Source organism: Somniosus microcephalus, chromosome 4, assembly GCF_052327205.1.
Source record: "Somniosus microcephalus isolate GS21.2 chromosome 4, FLI_Smic_1.0, whole genome shotgun sequence".
Classification (NCBI taxonomy): Eukaryota; Metazoa; Chordata; class Chondrichthyes; order Squaliformes; family Somniosidae; genus Somniosus; species Somniosus microcephalus.
The window spans coordinates 115,037,755-115,057,538 of NC_140990.1; the positions used below are offsets into that span (position 1 = coordinate 115,037,755).

Here is a 19,784-nt window from a genome sequence, read left to right on the forward strand (position 1 = left end):
TGACCGTGCTGGGACTGGGGACCCGAGTCCTGAGTTAGCCCATTAAACCCGGTGAATCGGCTGGGCCTCCATTGCCAGCGGGGCGAGTCCGTGAACAGGAGGAGCGGCCTAATGAGGCAAGGTCCGCAGGAAAGAGGGAGAGAGGCAGGAAAAAAAAAAAATCACATTATTCCAAAAGTGGACATTCCCGAAATCTGTTAATGCACCACAGGATATTTGCAATACAACACGATCTAACCTGGACTTTAACCAGCTCCGGCCCAGTCTCATTTGCTATTCCTGCGACACCGAATTTCACTTCACCCGGAATAAGCTCGGCTGTTCAAGATCCAAACACCGGAGACCAGAACCTTACGTGGAAGGTATTTATTAAGTACAAACAAGTATTAAACATTAAAACCACATCCATACATGTACCGAGTTTGACAATCCCTGGCCACTTACTGCCCGGCTCCCCTGGGACCACAGTCCCGCAGTAACGGCCATCAGCATCTTCGAAACCAGATACAGGGAAAGGAGATTTGGATTGGGGAAGATTCCCCTCTGGGGGTCAGGAAGAGCAAATCTTGCAGATTAGAGACTCGTGCATCACTATTCAAACAAATTTAAACATTTCTGATCCAATAAGGTCAGCGACTGATCGAATCGGCCGGGTGAGCGCCAGTGGAGGGCGGATCGGTCTGAAGAATGAATAAAATTTCACTGACCCGCTGAGACCCCGCGTGACCTTGGAGCAGTGAAATAAACCCCGGTCTTAAAATGTTATCTCTCGGGCGCTGGCCCGTTTTCAAAATTTCAGCTTTGAAATCAGTTCCGCTGCCTGGTTGGGTTTTGACGAGACACTAAACCGGACCGGAATCATTCACTGACCGCATGATGAGGATTATACCGGCGGCAGTAGTAAAACTAAAACATGGAAGAGTTTTCACAAAGGAGGCCCTTGGATAAGACCGGACTGAGCAACGACAAACGGACACACTGATCAGGAAATTCCGGCTCTCGACTGCTCACTGATCCCGGTTTTCACAGTCTCCCTTTAGCCTCAACCCGCCTTGTTCATCTGTAAAGTGCAGAGGGAAAGAGAAACGCGGAATTCAGTCTCAAGACAGTGACTTCTGACTAGCTGGACTCACCCCGGCCCCGCTCTAATAGTTTGTGTCCCGGACAGCCCGCGATAGACCGAGTCACTCAGCAGGACCCGAGATCTTCCCGTTCATGTCGCAACCCGCTGGGAGAAGGGATATAAATCCAGGGTTTGATGGTTACCCACGCCCACCCAGTTATTTCAGTCCAGTTTAAACAAGCTTCCCTTTACCCAGTTCTTTGTACGTTAATAGCACAATTAGAGCAGATTGACGATGAGGAAGAGTGCGGGCCCGTTCATCCCCGACCTCCCTCCAATAACCCGTCAGGGAACGAGACTCCAATCCCCAGGGTCCTGTTGGGAAACAAACGGACGATTCCTGGGTCTCAATGTCCAGAGCCGGGAGCCATTAGTTGGCAGAGTCTCACAGCTCAGACGCTGTCAGTTTACCTCTGGGGTCAGATTCATATCCAGCCCGGCGTTGGCGAGGCCTCTCCCGGCTCTAAAAATACTTGGGCCTCAAGCCATTTCTCAACAGGCACAGACCCGCCGGAGGCCCTGGTCAGAGCGGCAGATTCCGATACTAGCTCGGGCACCGCGTTGTTCGGGTCGGGCAGCAAGAGCTGGGCGTGTCCAGAGATGCTCGAACAGGACAATGTTTGGGGGGGGGGGGGGGGGGGGAAGAATCAACGTTTAAATCGGTTCTCATTTCAAGGTTTCTGAATTGAAGACTATGGGCAGAGAGCGTGGAGAAGGCGGGGCGGGTGGAGCAGAAGAGAGAGGGCCTCCGAGAATGGTCGGGAGAAGAGCCGACTATAGTACCTGGTGTCTCCTGGCGCCTGGCCCGCTTGCCGCCTCTCGCTTGTGTGCTATGTTCAAACACGTCAATGTATTCTGCCATCGAGATATACTGCCAGAGAGCCGCATCGTTGCACTCCCTTTTCCTGGGGCAAGACAAGTTGAACGGCCTTGGCACGGTGCATCCTCTGGTTGTGTGTGTCTGGAATGACAGTAGCGTTAGTGCAGAATCTCAATCTACTCTGCCAATCCCAGGATTGATATCAATGCATACAATGTCTTGCACCTTCTCCAAGCCCAATACATCCTTCTCGAGGCGCGTTGCCCAGAACTGAACCAAGTTCTCCAGAGGTGGTCCAAACAGAGCTCTGTACAACCAAGTACTTTTACTGATGGCCTTTACTCGAGGATGCCCAACATCCCATAGCCTTGTAAAGTTATTTTGTACCTGTCCACTAGTGTAACGATCTGCTCATGTGCCTCAATCTCTACTCCTTCAGTTCCTAGCTGACCATTTATAAAAATACTCGGATCCAAGTTCCTCAGGGTCTAAAGTGGATGACCTCACTTCCCTACATTAAACTCCAGCTGGCCACAGTTTTGCTCGATCAGCGGCCTTTTGAAAATTGCTGCTCCCACCTACACTACTAACTGCACCATTAAATTGCTCTCGTCAACAAACTTGGATATACGGATCTCTATTCCTTCATCCAACTCATTGAAAAAGCTGACGCCCTAGTACGGATTCCCTAGGGGAACCGGCAGTCACAACCTGCCAATTGGAGTACATGTCCAGTAGCCCTACTGTCTCCTGCCTGCTAACCAATGTCAAATGGCTGCCTCCTTTTCCATGTGCTTTCATTTATGCCAACAGTATTTCGTGAAACCGTAAACCAACGCCTTCTGAAGTCCATATAAATAACATCCGTAGAATTACATAGAATCCCCAACACAGGAACAGGCCGCTCGGTCCTACTGCTGTAAGCTCCACAAGAGCTTCCTTCCAACCCTAGTTCATCAACTCCATGGGTACAACCTTGTATTCCTTTCTCCCTTGTTAATGTAGCTGCTCCTTAAATGCATCTATGCTATTTGCCTCAACTACCCTCGTGGTATCCAGTTCCACATTCTATCAAGTAGTTCTTGAAATCTCAGGGACGATCTTATGATCTAGTTTTGGGTTCTCTACAAGCAGACACATCTGTCTAGTTGTTTCCCCCAAAGCCCCGCATAACTGGAGACTTCCATCAGGTCATATCAGCCCCAGCCAGTTAGTCTTTCCTGATGGTGCAAGAAATTGCATGGATGAGCCTTCTCCAGTGCCTCTTTTCAATAGAGATCACGTGTACAGTACAAGAAGTCCTATACAAATTAACCAGAACTTCTGCTCTTCAATTCTTTGCTTCTAGTGAAACCCAATGTTTGGTTTGTATGCGCTCTTAAACTGGCCTTGCTGTTGCTACTTTTGATTTGAGAATCTGTTAGAGAACTTCTCTACTGCATTTCAATTCTTGTTTACCAAGGATTGTGGACTCATTTCCTTACCACGATGCACCAACTCCTTTAAATTAATTTCCATTTAAATACATTTACAACGTGACCAAGAAAAATAGGCAAATCAATTACCCTTTACAACGCTATGCTGGCTCCGTTGTCCAAGTGCTCAGTCAATCTACCACTAATGTCGTAGAGATTTGTCAATCTTCAGCCCCCATTACCATTCTTAGATTTAAAGCCAATTAATTCTAGTTTCCTCTTATTATTTCGCAAGTCTGCCATTTCCTTATACTCAATTACAGCATGGGCTTCATCTGCTCACAGTATGGCACCAATCAATTTCCGTTTATATTAGGAAAAAGCAGGTGGTCGTGAGTGACATGCGCCCCCTTGAAAATCGATAAGTGAAAATACGGAAATGGTGGCCATGTTGAATAATGCCAGACATCAACGAAATGTGGACTCAATGAAAGCAAACAGTAATGGCACTAAGTGACCCAATGGCTCCCATCCCAGGGATTTAAAGGGAGCAGATAAGAACATGCCAGATGCGCCAACTATGAGGTTCCAAATGCTTCTCGATTCAACAACTATTCCTTTAATGGGAAAACTGCATGATACTCGCTATTCAAGGAGTGTGAATCCAGGAATTAGAGCAGTTAGCCTAACACCTGTTGTGAAATTACTAGAGTCCAAGGATGTAGAGACTAAACATTTGAAAAGTGGCAGCTGATCAGAAAGCCTACATGGATCTGTGAAAGGCAGGTCATGCCTGACGGAGGTGGAGTCGGAGGAGGGTCTATGGAATTCCAAAAGGCATTTGATAAATTCCTCAAGACTGATAGCTCATGGAATTAAAGGCAAATCATTAACCTGGTTAGGAAATTGGATGAGTGGCAGGAGACAGTAGGGATAATTGGCAGGATGTAACTAGTGGTGTCCCACAGGAATGTGTTGGGCCTCAACTATTCACTATTTATTAACTAAATGGGATAGAAAGGCGCATGGGCAAAACTGTGGCAAATGGATTTCAAAGCAAGTGTGAGGTCATCCACTTTTGAATGCAGGATAGATCAGAGTACTTTCCAAATGGTGAAAAGCTAGTAACAGTAGAGGCCTAAAAAAAGGCCTCCCGCCATGTACATAGATCGTTCAAATTTCACGGACAGCTACAGAAAATCAAAAATAGCTAATGAATGCTGGTCTTATATCTCGAGGATTAACCAAGGGGGAAGAGGTAGAAGTTATGCTACTGTTAGACAAAGCCCTGGTTAGACTACACCTGGAGAACTGAGCAGTTCTGGGCACCACACCTTAAGGATATCAAATCAACTTGTTAGTGCACAAGTGCATACAACGAAATATAGGCTTGTGGTTCCCAAGAGTGTACATTTAGATTAAGACATTTAAACATTCAACATACATTTGGCTTGTAATACATTAACATAAGCATAACCATAATAAAGTGCTTTGGCAGATGTGCAGGCTTTAGAGTTTATTTGTGGAGTTCAGTAGGATGACTGCCCTGGGAAAGAAGCTGTTCCTAAATCTGGTACGTACGGGTACGTATATTGGCTTGGCGGGAGTGCAGGTTTACCAGAATACCTGACTGCCAAGGGTTAACTTACGAGGAGAAATTATACAAACAGGAGTGGTATTAGCTGGCATTTAAGGTTAAGTGGATTTGGTCGAAGTTAAAGATATTAAAGCGAACTGAAGGTAAAGAGAGAAACTATTACTCCTGGTTGGAGTCTAGGACTAGGGGACATAGCCTATTGGAACCATACCTTTCAGTGGTGAAGTTAGTAAACGCTTCGACATAAAATAGTGTTAGAAGTTTGGAACTTCTGTAAACGGCAATTAATGCTGGGATCAATTGTTAATTTTAAATCTAAGCTGGATAGGTCGTTAGCCAAAGCTACTAAGGGATATGGGGCAAAAGCGAGTATATGCAGTTAGGTCACAGATCAGCCATGATCTCATAGCAGAACAGGTTCGAGGGGCTAAATAGCCTGCTCCTGTTTATGTAGGCATCAGGGCTTTTAATGAGAAACAGCTCAAGGTATCTTGGGATTCCTCTCAGCGTTAAATGGATGGTGAAATGTTACCGTGGTTCTCGGTGTTCACTCACCGAGGGCGGGTACGCGGAGATCCTTGATGAAATGCGACAGTTTGAACTCTGGTTCTGATCCGGACTCCCGGTGACCTTCGGCTGGCCTGTTTGTGTGGAGCTGGATATTGATCGGCCTGGTGAGCGGGATGGAATTCCTCATGTTCTGACCTGAGGAGATCACAAGATTGAAGGCAGCATCGGATAGCTCAGTCCGCTTAAAGACCCAACACGCATTTGCCATTTCCACACTACCGATAGGTACTTAACAGACACTGCTCCATCCAAATTCCCTCCGGTTTTTCCCCCCCACACAACCACCTCTTTACCCGGTCCCAGGTTTAGCTACAAATTTGCCATTTTTACATTGAATTGATGAATCCAATGTCTTCCTGTAGATTAACTCAAGATGGGAAAGGCATCAGGCCTTCCCCAGTCTGCCCACAAGACCCGATTCTCACCTTTGACCCTCAGCCTGACTAGCAAGTGCCCACTGTATCCTTCACCCAAGCTCGCATTCTCGAGATTCTGCTAAAAACAAACTGAACACTAATGAGATATCATGGATGATTAAAGCCACAAGGGAAAAATGAGGGTAAGGAAAGAGGCATACATTACGTGGACAGCAAGGGGAGAGCATAAGGGAGAATACGACGAGATTAGGAGAGAAGTCAACAATTAGGAAGGCAAAGAGGGACTATGAAATTAAATCAAGGAACATGTAGTAAAATATTTTAGACAAGCTAAAAAAGGGAGGTGGGAATGGGAATAGGGCCACTAAGATGGACAGGATAATACCACAGGCAGCGATAGAGAGATGGCAGAAATTAAATAATTACTTGGCTTCTATATTTACCAGGGAGATAGAACAGGTGGACATGATGCTGGAAGGCAAAATTAGAGATGTGCATTGAGATATTAAATAAACTAATCATACTAAGGAGAAACCTGGTTCAGATGGGTTACATCTGCACATTTGAAAATAATCTAGGGAAGATATAGGCTCATATTACATATTTAGTAATTCGTTAAAAATGGTGGTGCCAGAGGACTGGTGGTTAGCGAATATACCTATACTTGAGGAGAGATAGAACATGTCCAGGGAACTATAGACCAGTCAGCTTAATGATGGTAGGAAATATAAATGGAATACCTACTAAAGGAGAAAACAAAATCTAGAAAAGCCAATAAAGGAACAGTCAACATTGAAATCAAAAGGGAAAGCTTGTTTGTTCAACCTCTGAATTTTTTTTTGAAGAGGCAACAGGGAGAGCAGACAAGGGTGATGCAGTAGGTGTAATTTATCTAGATTTGCGGAAGGCCTTCAAATAAGGTACTACATAAGGGACTGATGAACAAAGTCAGGGAATGCAGAACAAGGCCAGAGAATGCAGTCAGGGGACAAGTAGCAAAATGGATAACTAGCTGGCTTGAGGAAAGGATGGACAGGCTGGGTCTCCTTTCTCTTGAAAAAGAGACAGCTGAGTAGTGACCCAGAGGTCTTTAAAAGTATGAAAGGTTTGCTCGTGTGAAAGAGCATAACTAACTAGAGGCCATCAATATAAGATAGCCACCAAGAAATCAAATAGGGAATTCAGGAGAAACTTCTTCACTCAGTGGTGAGAATGTGGAACTCGCTACCACAGGGAGTGGTTGAAGCAAATAGTATGGATGTACTTAAGGGAGAAGGGAATAGAGGGCTACAGATAGAGTTAGATGACGAAAGACAGGGGGGAGGCTCAAGTGGAGCATAAATGCCAGCATGGACTGGTTGGGCCGAATAGCCTGATTGCACCACTGCCTATAATGCAATCTCTAAACCTTTTAGTCAACCTATAGTTTGTCCTGTGGAATCTTCGATGCATATTGGAAATCTGGGTGTCTCTCCTCATGGATCTCCCTGCTTCCCACTTGGGATATCACTTCTCCAGTCACCCCCAAAATTTAAAAGTTGCGGGATTATCACTTTCTGAACCCTTAACGGAAAGTCCACAGCAGGAGCTGAAGAGGTTGCTGTAGTGCAACTGAAGGCGAACAGCAAGAAACATTCTATAAAACTGGATACATCAGCAGAGCAAGGGGGACCATTTCAGAATTAACAGGAGGGCGTTTAAAGTGACGCAGCTCAGAAGGGCACAAGGTCAATATTCAAGTTCTCCCAGAACTTGAGAAACGGGCCACCTATGTGGTGCTGATTAAGGCCCAGGACAGTCTCACGCCTTGGGGCAGAGTTGCTGGACTCTGGCAGAGCATCAACGACAGCAATTCACTGGCCATCATCCATCTCAGAAGAGGGAAACACGAGGGACACAACTTGACCTGTCAGCAGCTCTACATTGGAATATGGCAATGATCAGGCTCAGTGATGTGCCCGCTCCTGCATAGAACTGCCTCACAAACATAACCACTTGGGCAAGATCCTGGAGGCCATTGATAGTGGGAGACCCCACCCAATATATTCTCGTGGACGATCATTTATCCTAATAGATTTACCGTGATCCGGTGGCCCAAGTGTACTGCATGCCACTAGCCAGAAGATGGACCTGGATTAATCATATTCTGCATTCCTGACAAAGATCCTAAACAAATGTGGAGCTGGACGCAACCCAACAGGGATGCAGCTGAAGTGAACTTGAAAGGATGAGCTGGAGTTAAAAGCCCAAGACAGAATGGAGCGGTGTCGTTTGGCTACTGCCTTATGTCTCAGCACAGGAAGAATGATCCAGGGCCCCAGAAGGAATTGAGGCCACTCTGAAGTCACTCCGTGCCAGTGAAAGCATTCAGCGCTATCCATCCCCGGGATGCTCAGTAGGGATGTGGTGCCACGCCATCCTGCTGGGAAGAAACTTCGGAGTGGAAGAGACAATACAGATACAGACGACTGGTGACTCCAAACTCAGCAGATTAAAGAAGCCGATCTTCAAACGGACCCAATTATTAGCCTCTGCCGCTGTGTTAAATACTGACCATCAGCCTCTGATCAACTAACTGATGGAATTGGCTAATGGTCCGGGATTCTTTCCCTTGTCGAACACTCAGATGAAACTGGTGACAGTGGCAATCATGAAAAATGAGCTTTTAGAATTGACAATGTTGGGAATCAAATTGAACTCTGTACATGATCGCAGGTAGAGCTGCAGTTGTAGAAACATAATCTGAATTACTTGGAAGGCAATACAACCTACGCATCGCATACACACCAGCCTTCTCCCCATAGTTCAGTGGGTTACAAATAGCCTGTGGGCTACCTAGTCAGCCTCACGAAATAGCATTAATGAACCTTGCATTTCATCTCTCCAACACTGGCTATAGACACCTCCCTTCAAAAGGGACACCTGGAATCTCTTCCAAATCAGCCACGCGCAGTCAACCAGTTTACTTGTGCCAGCAATCGCGAGATGCATCATTGCTTCGTTGAGCCGCCTGTGCTCTGCCGTCTTCCTTTGTAATCGAGCGATTGTCGACATTTCCTGCTACTCCGAGCTCATTGGCCTCCAGTATACATGGCTCCTGGACCGCCTAGGGATAAAGGGAAGCACAGATGTGGTTAGTTCACCCAGAAAAGCGGAGTTGGCAGTTAGTTCACGCAGGCTGGCCAACACTACAAATTAGACAGTCTATTCTTCATGAACTTGATTCGCACCAACAATTCAAGCTCTCCAGAGAAAGAAAGCAAGTTTATTTTAAGACCTGTTTTATATAGCTCACGTCCCAAAATGCTTTAAAACTTGAAAGTGTAGTCACTGTCGTAATGTAGGAAACGTGCCAGCCAATCTGAACACAAGCTCCCACAAATAGACGAGAAAATGTTTAATCTGATACTTTGTTTAACTTGTCCCATTACCACCTCCTTTTGCCTTGAATATCTGAACCTCTCCTGCCTTGTATCCCATCACAGACCTTCCCTTTTGTTCTTTCATCCCCTCCCCACTTTCCCAGCCCCTGCAGTTGCTTAAAAAACTGTTCCATTTCCTGCTTTTTTCCAGTACTGACGGAAGGTCATCGACATGAAACGTTAAATCTGTTTCTCAGATGCTACTTGACCTCCAGCATTGTTTTTATTTTAGATTTCCAGCATCTGCAGTATTTTTAGATATCGGTTTCACTGACGTTGATTGATGTAATATTGGCCAGCACACCGCAGATAACTCCTGCTGCTTTAGTGCCATGGGAGATTTTACGTCCATCTGAGAACAGACAAGGCCTGGGTTTAATGTCTCATCTGAAAGGTGAGCACCAGCAACAGTGCAGCACTCCCTCAGTACTGCACTGGAGTGTCAGCCTAGATTATTGTACAGGTTTTTGCAGTGAGACTTGAAACCACAACCTCCTCACTCAGGCGAGGTTGCTCCCAACTGAGCAGCAGCCGTCTCCTCCCTGCCTCACTCCCACAAAGGTGGCGAATTCCTAAGAAAATCCAGGTTCAATTTGCACCCCAACCCCAGTAATTTACAAGGTGAGCAGGAATTGGGACAGGTGCCAGGACCTGAACTATAGGGGGCTTCACTGGAGTCATGAGTCAGCTGGTGATCATCCTCTAGCGAGGTCTCGGGCTGTTTAAGTTCAGGGTTATTCGGAGGGAAAATGCCCTCCAGCATCGAGTGAAGGCTCAAACCTTCGGGGTGAGCGAGACCAGCTCGGAGTCCTGTAGACTTCCTTAGCACAGGTCACCCATTAGCGGGGCTGCGATAGCTAATCTGGCTCTGAACTTCAAAAATCACCAGGTCTGCAATGGTCACTTCTATTCCCAGTCCTACTTCCCCTCGGCCCCAGAGTCACTGGAGGGTCGCTAGTTCCTGGTTAGATAATTGAACTGCGCAGGTTTGAGCCTCACGCACGGACAACAGACAGGGAGCCAACGCCTCAGAATCAGATTTACGAGACCAGAGGTGACACTACACTGGAGCCATTCCCCATCCCCACCTCTTATTCTAAATGGATAGGGGGGACACCTGATGGTCCAACACTCAGCTGAAGCGGTAGAAATCAGGTCCAGACTAAGGAATTAAGCTTCGATCGGTTTTAATTATTAAGTGGTGCGTTTAACCCAGGGAATCACTGCAAGAAGCAGCGTGAATTTAGAATTTACAGGTCTCAAAAGGCGATATCCGGACACTGACTTTTGGGCGGCATGACTTCACTTAACTATTCCTGATGAATCCGAGGCAAATCCGAAACTCGAGGTTTGATTTGACAGGAGAGCAGTTAGCACGGGTGACAACAGCAGATAGAGGCTCAATGTGGTGAATCGGGATTGATGGAAATCACAATCGGAAGTTTACGGTACAGAAGGATGCCATTCGTCCAATCATGTAATGTCGAAATAGCCATCTAGTCTAATCCCACTTTCCATCTTTTGGTTCGTATCGTTACAGGTTACTACACTGTGCATATCCAAGTACTATGTAATGCGATGAGGGTCTCTGCCTCTACCACCCTCTCAGGCAGCGAGTTCCAGACCCCCACCCCAGGTGAACATTTCTAAACACCTCTAAAGACGACTTTCAATCTGTTCTAGTTATTGACCTCCAACTGAAATAGGTCCGTCCTATCCACTACCTAGACCCCAGTTTAGACACCTCAATGCAAACCACCCCAGCCCATCCAATCATTCCTCATTGCTAAAGTTCTCCAGTCCTGTCAACATCCTGGTAAATCCCCTTGTACCTTCTCTAGTGCAATCACATTTCCTTTAATGGCGACCCCAAAGCTGTATGCAGGGCTCTAGCTGTAGCCCAACTATTAGCAAGGGAAACAAGGCAATCTTTCCCTGGCCCCCATCAGACCCGCGACCGTGAGAAAGAACAGTTGCAACAGGAGCTATGCATTTATCCCACTGATTCGGATTCTCGGTTAAAAGGCACCGCCCTAGAAAGTCAAGTCATGGGGAAGCTGGACACTGAAGGAACAAGCCCAGTTCGGACCGACGTGTGTTTGCAACTTAATTGAGAACTGTGGGAGTTCATGGCAGAGTCAGCTTGGGTCTCCGGGGATCACCACGTGACCTCGAGCACCTCCCGATTGTTGGGCTGCAGCAAGCCTGCCGGAAGAGAAGGCGGTTCATTGAACATCCAATTATCTTTATCAGAGGGAGACCATCTTCAGGCTGAAATAAGGAAGCGTTATATGGAACCAAGTGAAACCTGTTGGTTATTACTACCACATTCAGTTAGTCCTGACTGTGGGAGTTAACTACCTGGTGAATCGGCCACTGTTCTGGAAAGGAACTCGAGCTTAAATTTACCGGACAATTTGCTGGTGAAGTCTAGATATGAGCAACTGGCGGTGGGAGAAAATACGACCAAGACCAGCCAGTTCTCAAAGGAGACCAAATTGGGCAGGTGGGAGAAGCCAGCCGATTTCTGGCCACAGTTTAAAGAGGCTCAATGAACCACAGCACTGGCTCCCGGGATGTAACCAGGCTGAATTAACAAGGCGAGTCTTCAAACAGCATTCGAGCTGACTGTTCCACTTGCACTTGCAGCCAGTGAACTGTGAAGTGAGGAGCCGCCAGAGCAAGGCCGACAGTCACGATATCCAGGGAGTAGTGAGAGTCTGCGCCTGTTCTTTCGGCGTGCAATCCATGCACTTTTATCCCCTGCAAGCATTTATCCAGTTCCCTTTAAGGCTACTGTTCAGTCGGCATCCACCATCCCAGCAGGCAGTGCATTCCAAAGACTAACCACTCGTAAAGTTTCTCATGCCGCCTTTGGTTCTTTTGCCAATCACCTTAAATCTGTGCCCTCGTGAGCTACCCTTCAGCCATTGTAAGAAGTTCTCTAAACCCTTTGATTTTAAACACTATTAAACAGCCGATTAGCCTCCTCGGCTCCATGGAGAACCGCCCCAGCTTCGCTATCCACGTAACTGCAATTACTCATCCCGGTAAATCTCGTCTGTACATAACATAAGAAATAAGAGCAGGAGTAGGCCAATCAGCCCCACGAGCCTGCTCCGCCATTCAATAAGATCATGGCTGATCTTATCCTAACCACCAATCCACTATCACAGAACCATCTCCTGAATCGAACAGAATTAGACACGAAATAGGAGCAGGATCAGGCTACACGGCCCCTGGGCCCGCTCCGCTACCCACAGGGCCATGACCGATCCGAACCTAGACTATGTCCAAATTCTTGCCCGCTCCCCATAACCCTTAATTCTCTTTACTTCTCGGAAACTATTTGTTTTTATTTATGTAATGTAGCTTCTACAGCTTTTTGGGGCAGCATATTCCACAGACCTACCACCCTGAGTGAAGTAGTTCCTCCTCAGTTTTGAAAGAGCAGCCCCTTATTCTAAGACTATGCCCCCTAGTTCTAGTTTCACCCATCGGGAACATCTTCCCCGCATCCACCCGATCCAACCCCTTCACAATCTGATATGTTTCAATAAGATCGCCTCTCATTCTTCTGAACTCCAATGAGTAGAGTCCCAATCTACTCAACCTCTCCTCATGTGCCCACCCCCTCATCCCCGGGATTAACCGAGTGAACCTTCTTTGTACTGACTCGAGAGCAAGTATGTCCTTCCTTAAGTATGGACACCAAAACTGTACGCAGTATTCCAGGTGCGGTCTCACCAATACCTTGTACAACTGAAGCAATACCTCCCTATTTTTATATTCTATCCCCCTAGCAATGAATGCCAACATTCCATTGGCCACCTTAATCACTTGCTGCACCTGCATACTAACCTTGAGTTTCGTGCACCAGGACCCCCAGATCCCTTTGTACTTCAGTACTTTCCAGTTTCTTGCCATTAAGATAATAACTTGCTCTATGATTTTTCTTGCCAAAGTGCATAACCTCACACTTTGCAGTATTGTATTCCATCTGCCAAATCTCTGCCCACTTAGCCTGTCGATGTCCCCTTGCAGGTTTTTTATGTCCTCCTCACACTACTTTCCCTCCCATCTTAGTATCATCTGCAAACTTTGATATGTTACACTCGGTCCCCTCCTCCAAATCGTTAATATAGATTGTAAAGAGTTGGGGACCCAGCACTGACCCCTGTGGAACACCACTAGTTATTGATTGCCAGTCTGAGAATGAACCATTTATCCCAATTCTCTGCCTTGTTAGATAGCCAAACCTCTATCCATGCCAGAATATTACCCCCAATCCCGTGATTTTTTATCTTAAGCAATAATCTTGTGTGGCACCTTGTCAAATGCCTTTTGGAAGTCTAAATACACTACGTCCACTGGTTGCCCTTTATCCACCCTATACGTTACTTCCTCAAAGAACTCCAGCAAATTTGTCAAACATGACTTCCCCTTCATAAAACCATGCTGACTTTGTCCTATTAAATTATCCAAATGTCCTGTTACTGTCCCCTTAATAATGGACTCCAAAATTTTACCTACCACAGATGTTAGGCTAACTAGTCTATAGTTTCCAGCCTTCTGTCTACTGCCCTTTTTAAATAAGGGTGTTACATTAGCAGTTTTCCAGTCTGCCAGGACCTTTGCTGAGTCCAGGGAGTTTTGGAAAATTATTACCAATGCATCCACAATCCCTACCGCCACTTCCCTCAAGACCCTAGGATGTAAGTCATCAGGTCCAGGTGATTTATCCGCCTTGAGTCCCATTATTTTACCGAGTACCACTTCCTTCGTGATTTTGATCGTGTTTAGCTCCTCCCCCCCCCCTTTAGCCCCCTGTTTGTCCAGTGTTGAGATATTCTTAGTGTCTTCTACTGTAAAGACTGATGTAAAATATTCATTGTGTTTTTGCCATCTCCATATTTCCCACCATTAATTTCCTGGTCTCATCCTCTAAGGGACCAACATTTACTTTAGCCACCCTTTTTCTTTTTATATAACTATAAAAACTCTTACTATGTTTATATTTTTTGCTAATTTACTTTCATAATCTATCTTCCCTTTCTTAATCAATCGGTGTTATTTTTTGCTGTCTTTTAAAGTTTTCCCAATCCTCCCACTAGATTTGGCTATGTTATATGCCCTTTTTTTTTGTCGAATACTATCCTTAATTTCTTTACTTAGCCATGGATGGCTGTCTTTTCTTTTACACCCTTTTCTTCAGTGGAATATATATTTTTTGGAAGTTGTAAAATAACTCCTTAAATGTACACTACTGATCATGTATCCTCTTACCCTTTAATCTATTTTCCCAATCCACTCTACTCAATTCCGCTCTCATACCTTCATAGTCTCCTTTATTCAAGCTTAGCACGCTTGTTTGAGATCCAACCTTCACACCCTCTAATTGAATATGGAATTCAACCATGTTATGGTCACTCATTCCAAGGGGATCCTTTACTAGGACATTTTTAATTAATCCTGTCTCGTTACACAGGACCAGATCCAAGGTTGCTTGCCCTCTGGTCGGTTCAGTTACATACTGCTCAAGAAACCCATCCCTAATACACTCAATGAACTCATGCTCAAGGCAGCCCTGCCCAATTTGATTTGTCCAATTAATATGATAGTTAAAATCCCCCATAATTAAAGATGTTCCCTTATTACAACCCTCAACTATTTCCTGATTGATACTCCATCCAACAGAGTTGCCATTGTTCAGAGGCCTATAGACTACACCCACTAGTGTTTTCCCCCCCTTATTATTCCTTACCTCCACCCAAACTGTTTCATTATCCTGATCTTTTGACCCAATATAATTTCTCTATTAGTGATTCCTTCCTTTATTAACAGCCACCCCACCTCCCCTTCCTTCAATACTTTCATATCCTTCCTAAAATGTGGTGACCAGAACTGGATGCAATACTCCCGTTGTGGCCTAACCAGTGCTTTATAAAGGCCGAGCATAACTTCTTCACTTCTGTACTGAATACCTCTATTAAGCCCAAGATCTCATGTGTCCTGCCACCTGCACGGACCTATGCACATTAACTCCCAGGTCACTGTCCCTACACAAGTTGCGCCCTAAAAAGTGTATATTGCCGCTCTCTGCTCCTTCTGCCAAAATGCATCACCTCACTTAAATTCCATCTGCCACTTGCCTGCCTATTCTGCTAGCCTTTCTACCTCTTGTTGCAGTCGATTGGTTTCATCCTCATGGTTTGTCATGTCTGACATCAAGTCTTGCAACTCCAATTTACCCGGGCCAGATCCTAATCAATTCACTGAAAAGAGCCCTCCATAACTAGACTAAATCTTACCATACTATGATAAATATTCGAGATGCTCTCCAAATGTTACATTCGCTAATTGATCGAGTTAGTTCCAGGACTACATCCAGCAATGCCTCCTTTCCTCTTTGGCTAATAACCTACTGATCAATAAATTTCTCTTGAGCACACCCGAATTCCCTCCTTGAAAAATCACAGCCCCATTTCATAGAGGGAGTTAATGTCTCCCATTATCACTACTATCGTTCATGCATCTCTAGTTTTTGAAAAATCTGCCCATGTATCTCCTTCACTATTTAATGGCCTATAAAATACCCCAAGTAGCGCAATATCTCCACACTTTCTCAACTACAAATCAAAGATTCTGCCTTTGATCCTCAAGGACATTTAGAATATTTCCCTCGATCAAAACCGCTACCCCTCGTGCTTGGTCCCCTCCCCATCTCCTGAAGACTTTGGAACCACCATATGAAGCATCCAATCCTCACATTGAGCCAGTTCTCGTTAGTGCCACATCATATTCGCGGTTTTTTGCGCCTGCAGCTCACCAACCTGTGCACACATGCACTCCAAATCGAACTTGGACTTTATTGTCTATGATCCCACCCAATTCTGTATTTCTAACTGGAACTCAGTAGTGTACATCTTATTTCTACTTTATAAATACTACATATTGGTACCCAACCATCCTGCCGAATTAGTTTAAACCTTCCCAACATTGACTTACTTGTCCAGAAGTATTGGTCCCAGCTTTGTTCTGGTGCAAGCCGGCCTTCTTGAACAGGCCCCTCCCGCTACAGAACTGCTCCCAATGTCCCAGGGATCTGAAGCCCTCCCTCCTGCACCATGTCTCTAGCCATTCATTCACCTCCCATTTCTGCTCACTAGGACGTGGCACTGGGAATAATCCAGAGATTACTACCTTGGAGGGTCTGCTTTTTAAATTAATGCTATGTTACATTTCTGGCAGCAACAATCCCCCTAAAATCTATGTTGAAACTAGTTCGAACCCCAATTCAACGAAGCTAATCACCAATCCTTCGGTGGTCACCGGTCGGCGGAGGGAGCACAGACAAGCCGGATCGTATCAGGCAGGGTCTTCAGAGATCCTGGATAATTCCTGGAAACCCGAACTCATTCCTCACTGAGCCTGGTCTTCACGGCCAACGCGGAGCCTGAATGGTGACACGGCCAATCTAAAGGACTCCGCCACTGGAGGTTGAGGGAGACTCGGCATTACTTACCCCAGAGGCTGGGTCAGACCCTCAGCAGCGGACCGTCTCCTGGCCGCCAGCGAATTTACCGTGTTCGGGGGACTGGTGGAGATTCCAGCGCTCGACGCTCCGCCCTCTGCAGAGACAGGAGGAGAAAGGCAGGAGTTTAGGAGGTGGGGCGGTCAGAGCTCTTAAATTGTGATACTGAGGCCAAGCCGGTATTCTAAGCAGTCTACAGCCATTTTCAAACAAACTCCAGGATCCGAGTCTGGATTGAGCCCTCGATCCCACAAGAGACACTCCCCGGAGTAGGAATTCGCAGCCCTTCCTTGTACAGAGGGTGAGCGGTTAATAAAGGAACGGGGTAAATCCTCGGCCCCCAAACCTTGAAAATCACTCCCTCGGGTTCGCTTGATTTTAGGAGCATGTATACAAGCACCAAACAGACCCATTCCTAACTCGTTATTAGGTTTAAACGGCGGGCGCTCACAGGGCATCGCAGGTTGTCGGTCACAAAAGCAGAAGTTGCGCTGTAAGAGGATTCAACGATAGACACATCCTGCATCACAAGCCTTGAAAGGGATCCCAGCCCAGCGTTAGAGAGACAATAACCCGAGTCAGAACAGTTCCTCATTCGCTCCCAAACCACTTCAGCAAAGGATGGCATTTCATTCTAACCCAGCCGGTTATAATCCTCCGGGAACTTCCAGCCCAGAGACTGCGGCAGGCAGTGGGTTAGGTCCCAGTGAGAAGTTGAACACTCTCCGGGCTCGGTCTGTTCACGGCAGTAATTTGAACCCAGCCTGGCGGTTGTGAGCCCAGACTCCCGAGAGCCTGGATTGGAAAGATCACTCGAGTGGCCCACGTGAATAGCCGGGTCGGACGGGTAGGTCACCGAGACAGAGGCGGGGCAAAGTTTGAAAAGTAAACTTCACATCGAAAGTGTCTAATCCGGCAGTACCAGGTTCGGTGCAAAAAGTGAAACATTATTCGGAGAGATGACAGTACACAGGGCGGTAGAATTTGGGAACTCATCCGCAAACAATAAATAGCTCAAATGTTAAATTTAACTCAAAGATGTGTTAATCAAAAGGTATTCGGGGATAAGGGGCAAAGGCGGGAATGAGTTAGGTCACAGATCAGCCATGATCTCATTGAACGGCAGAATATTGCTCGAGGGGCTCAATTGCCTCCTCCTCTTCCTGTTGTCCTATAGCATCGGTTCTGGTCAAAGTTCAGATTTTCTTCGGAAATAAAGACTTGCATCAGTATAGCGCCTCTTCGACCGCCAAACGTCTCAAAGCGCTTTACAGCCAAAGCAGTACTTTTGAAGTGGAGTCACTGTCGTAGTGTGGCAAACGCAGCAGCCAATTTGCACACAGCAAGATCCCACAATGATAGTGCCCAAATAATCTGCTTTAGTGATACTGATTGAGGATAAATATTGGCCAGGACATCAGGGAGAACTCCCTGCTCTTCAACCACTGTTGGAATCTTAAATCTCCGAGAGCAGACAGGGCCTCGGTTCAACATCTCACCCTCCAGCCAATGCAGCACTCAGTCCTGCGCTGGATTCTCAGCCTAGATTTTTTTATGCTCAAATGTCTGTAACGGGAATTAACCCATAACCTTCAGGTGTGGGCGGTACCAGCAGAACCACAGCTCGACACAAGTTGATCAGTAAAGTGGGCATTAAACTCCGCCCATCATGATCGAGTTGCAGATGGACCGGGTTTAATATGTTTTCTAATTCCTTTGACCCAGTTTGATTAAAAATTAAATGGTACAATACCTTGATATATTTCACAGAAGTTTGCAAAGTATTTTCCAAATTTAACAAACCATTAAGGCCCAGCAAGTGAACTAATGCCCCATCACAGCTCTTGAGAGCAAGGGCCCCTCCAACACCCAACTGGCAAGGTAAAAATTCTACTCACATCTAGTTCCTCTCTACAAACCCAGAGTAAGATTAGAGAGTGGAAAGATGTGGGGCAAGCCATTAGATCTGGACAGATTAATCTCCACGCTCACATCACAACTTAAGTGACTACACTTAATGTCTTACTAGGCACAAGGTGCTTTGGGACATCGAGGTCATGAAAGACGCTACATGAACGAAAGTTTAAGATTCTTAACACCATTAGAAGAGAGATCATTCTAATAGTCAGGAGACATTAAACATCCAGGACACCGAGTGAACCTTCTCCAGACTCGGCCGCTAAACCAGGGATCTCCCAAACATCTGGATTTCAGAGACCGAGTGAGTAGAAAGAAAAAAGCAACTTACCAGAATCGCAGAGTTCTTCCCGTTCAATCAGAGGGCTCACCACAGCCTTTGGAACGCCACAACTCCAAGGTTTACAAGGTAAATTGATTTTGGCACCACTCTCCATATCTGCTAGTTTTACACCGAATGACAGATTTAATCGGATCTGCATCAGAAGGAGACAATCAGCTCAGTTAGGAATGGCCATTAACATATCTTGAAGACACGGTAATGTGGCAGCAAATAGAGGAAAGTGTGAAGGATGTTCAGAAATGGCAGAGGAGGCTCGAGGGGCCAAGTGGCCTATTTATGTTCTTCTGATTGCAGCGCTGAACTCCCGGCCGCGTAGCTTACAAAAGAGGCTTAGCCTAAATCAGAAGGAATCCAGCAGCCGAGACCAGGAAAACCAAACACGCCGGTTAACCAGCTGCTTATAAATAATTAAATAAGAGATTACAGCAACTATCTCAAACATCAGCACAGAAACTGCTCCAGCTTCAACCCGAAACTTTTTGGTTCCCAACTAAAGACAGAAGGAAAACAAACAGAGCAGGGAGAGAGAAACAATCGCCCGCTCACTATAACTTGCTCTTCTGTAACCCCAGAAAGTACTTCCAGAGAACATCAAATCAAACCTCGCTGAGCATCTCTTACCTCTGTGTTTACTTCTCTTCAGCCCACAGCTCTGATTTATACGGG

General features: G+C 46.0%; 1 protein-coding gene across 1 annotated transcript; it reads right to left on the bottom strand.

Moving 5' to 3' along the window:
- Positions 1-351: 351 nt before the first annotated feature.
- LOC147119690 (uncharacterized) lies at positions 352-19,272 on the bottom strand. Its single transcript, XM_085985198.1, has 6 exons — positions 19,107-19,272; positions 16,850-16,955; positions 8,869-9,008; positions 5,511-5,660; positions 1,907-2,084; positions 352-1,060 (listed from the first exon to the last, which is right to left on the bottom strand). Exons 1-3 carry the CDS (start codon positions 19,255-19,257, stop codon positions 8,963-8,965), a joined length of 303 nt encoding a protein of 100 aa, XP_085841324.1. The 5' UTR covers positions 19,258-19,272; the 3' UTR covers positions 352-1,060; positions 1,907-2,084; positions 5,511-5,660; positions 8,869-8,962.
- Positions 19,273-19,784: the final 512 nt, after the last annotated feature.

Excerpts from the sequence above, each read along its gene's own strand:
- LOC147119690 (XM_085985198.1), bottom strand. The coding sequence starts at position 19,257 with ATGCAGATCCGATTAAATCTGTCATTCGGTGTAAAACTAGCAGATATG. Across the intron at positions 16,956-19,106 it reads GGAAGAACTCTGCGATTCTG|AGGGCGGAGCGTCGAGCGCT; the intron begins GTAAGTTGCTTT and ends CTGTCTCTGCAG. Across the intron at positions 9,009-16,849 it reads GGTCTGACCCAGCCTCTGGG|GCGGTCCAGGAGCCATGTAT; the intron begins GTAAGTAATGCC and ends CTTTATCCCTAG.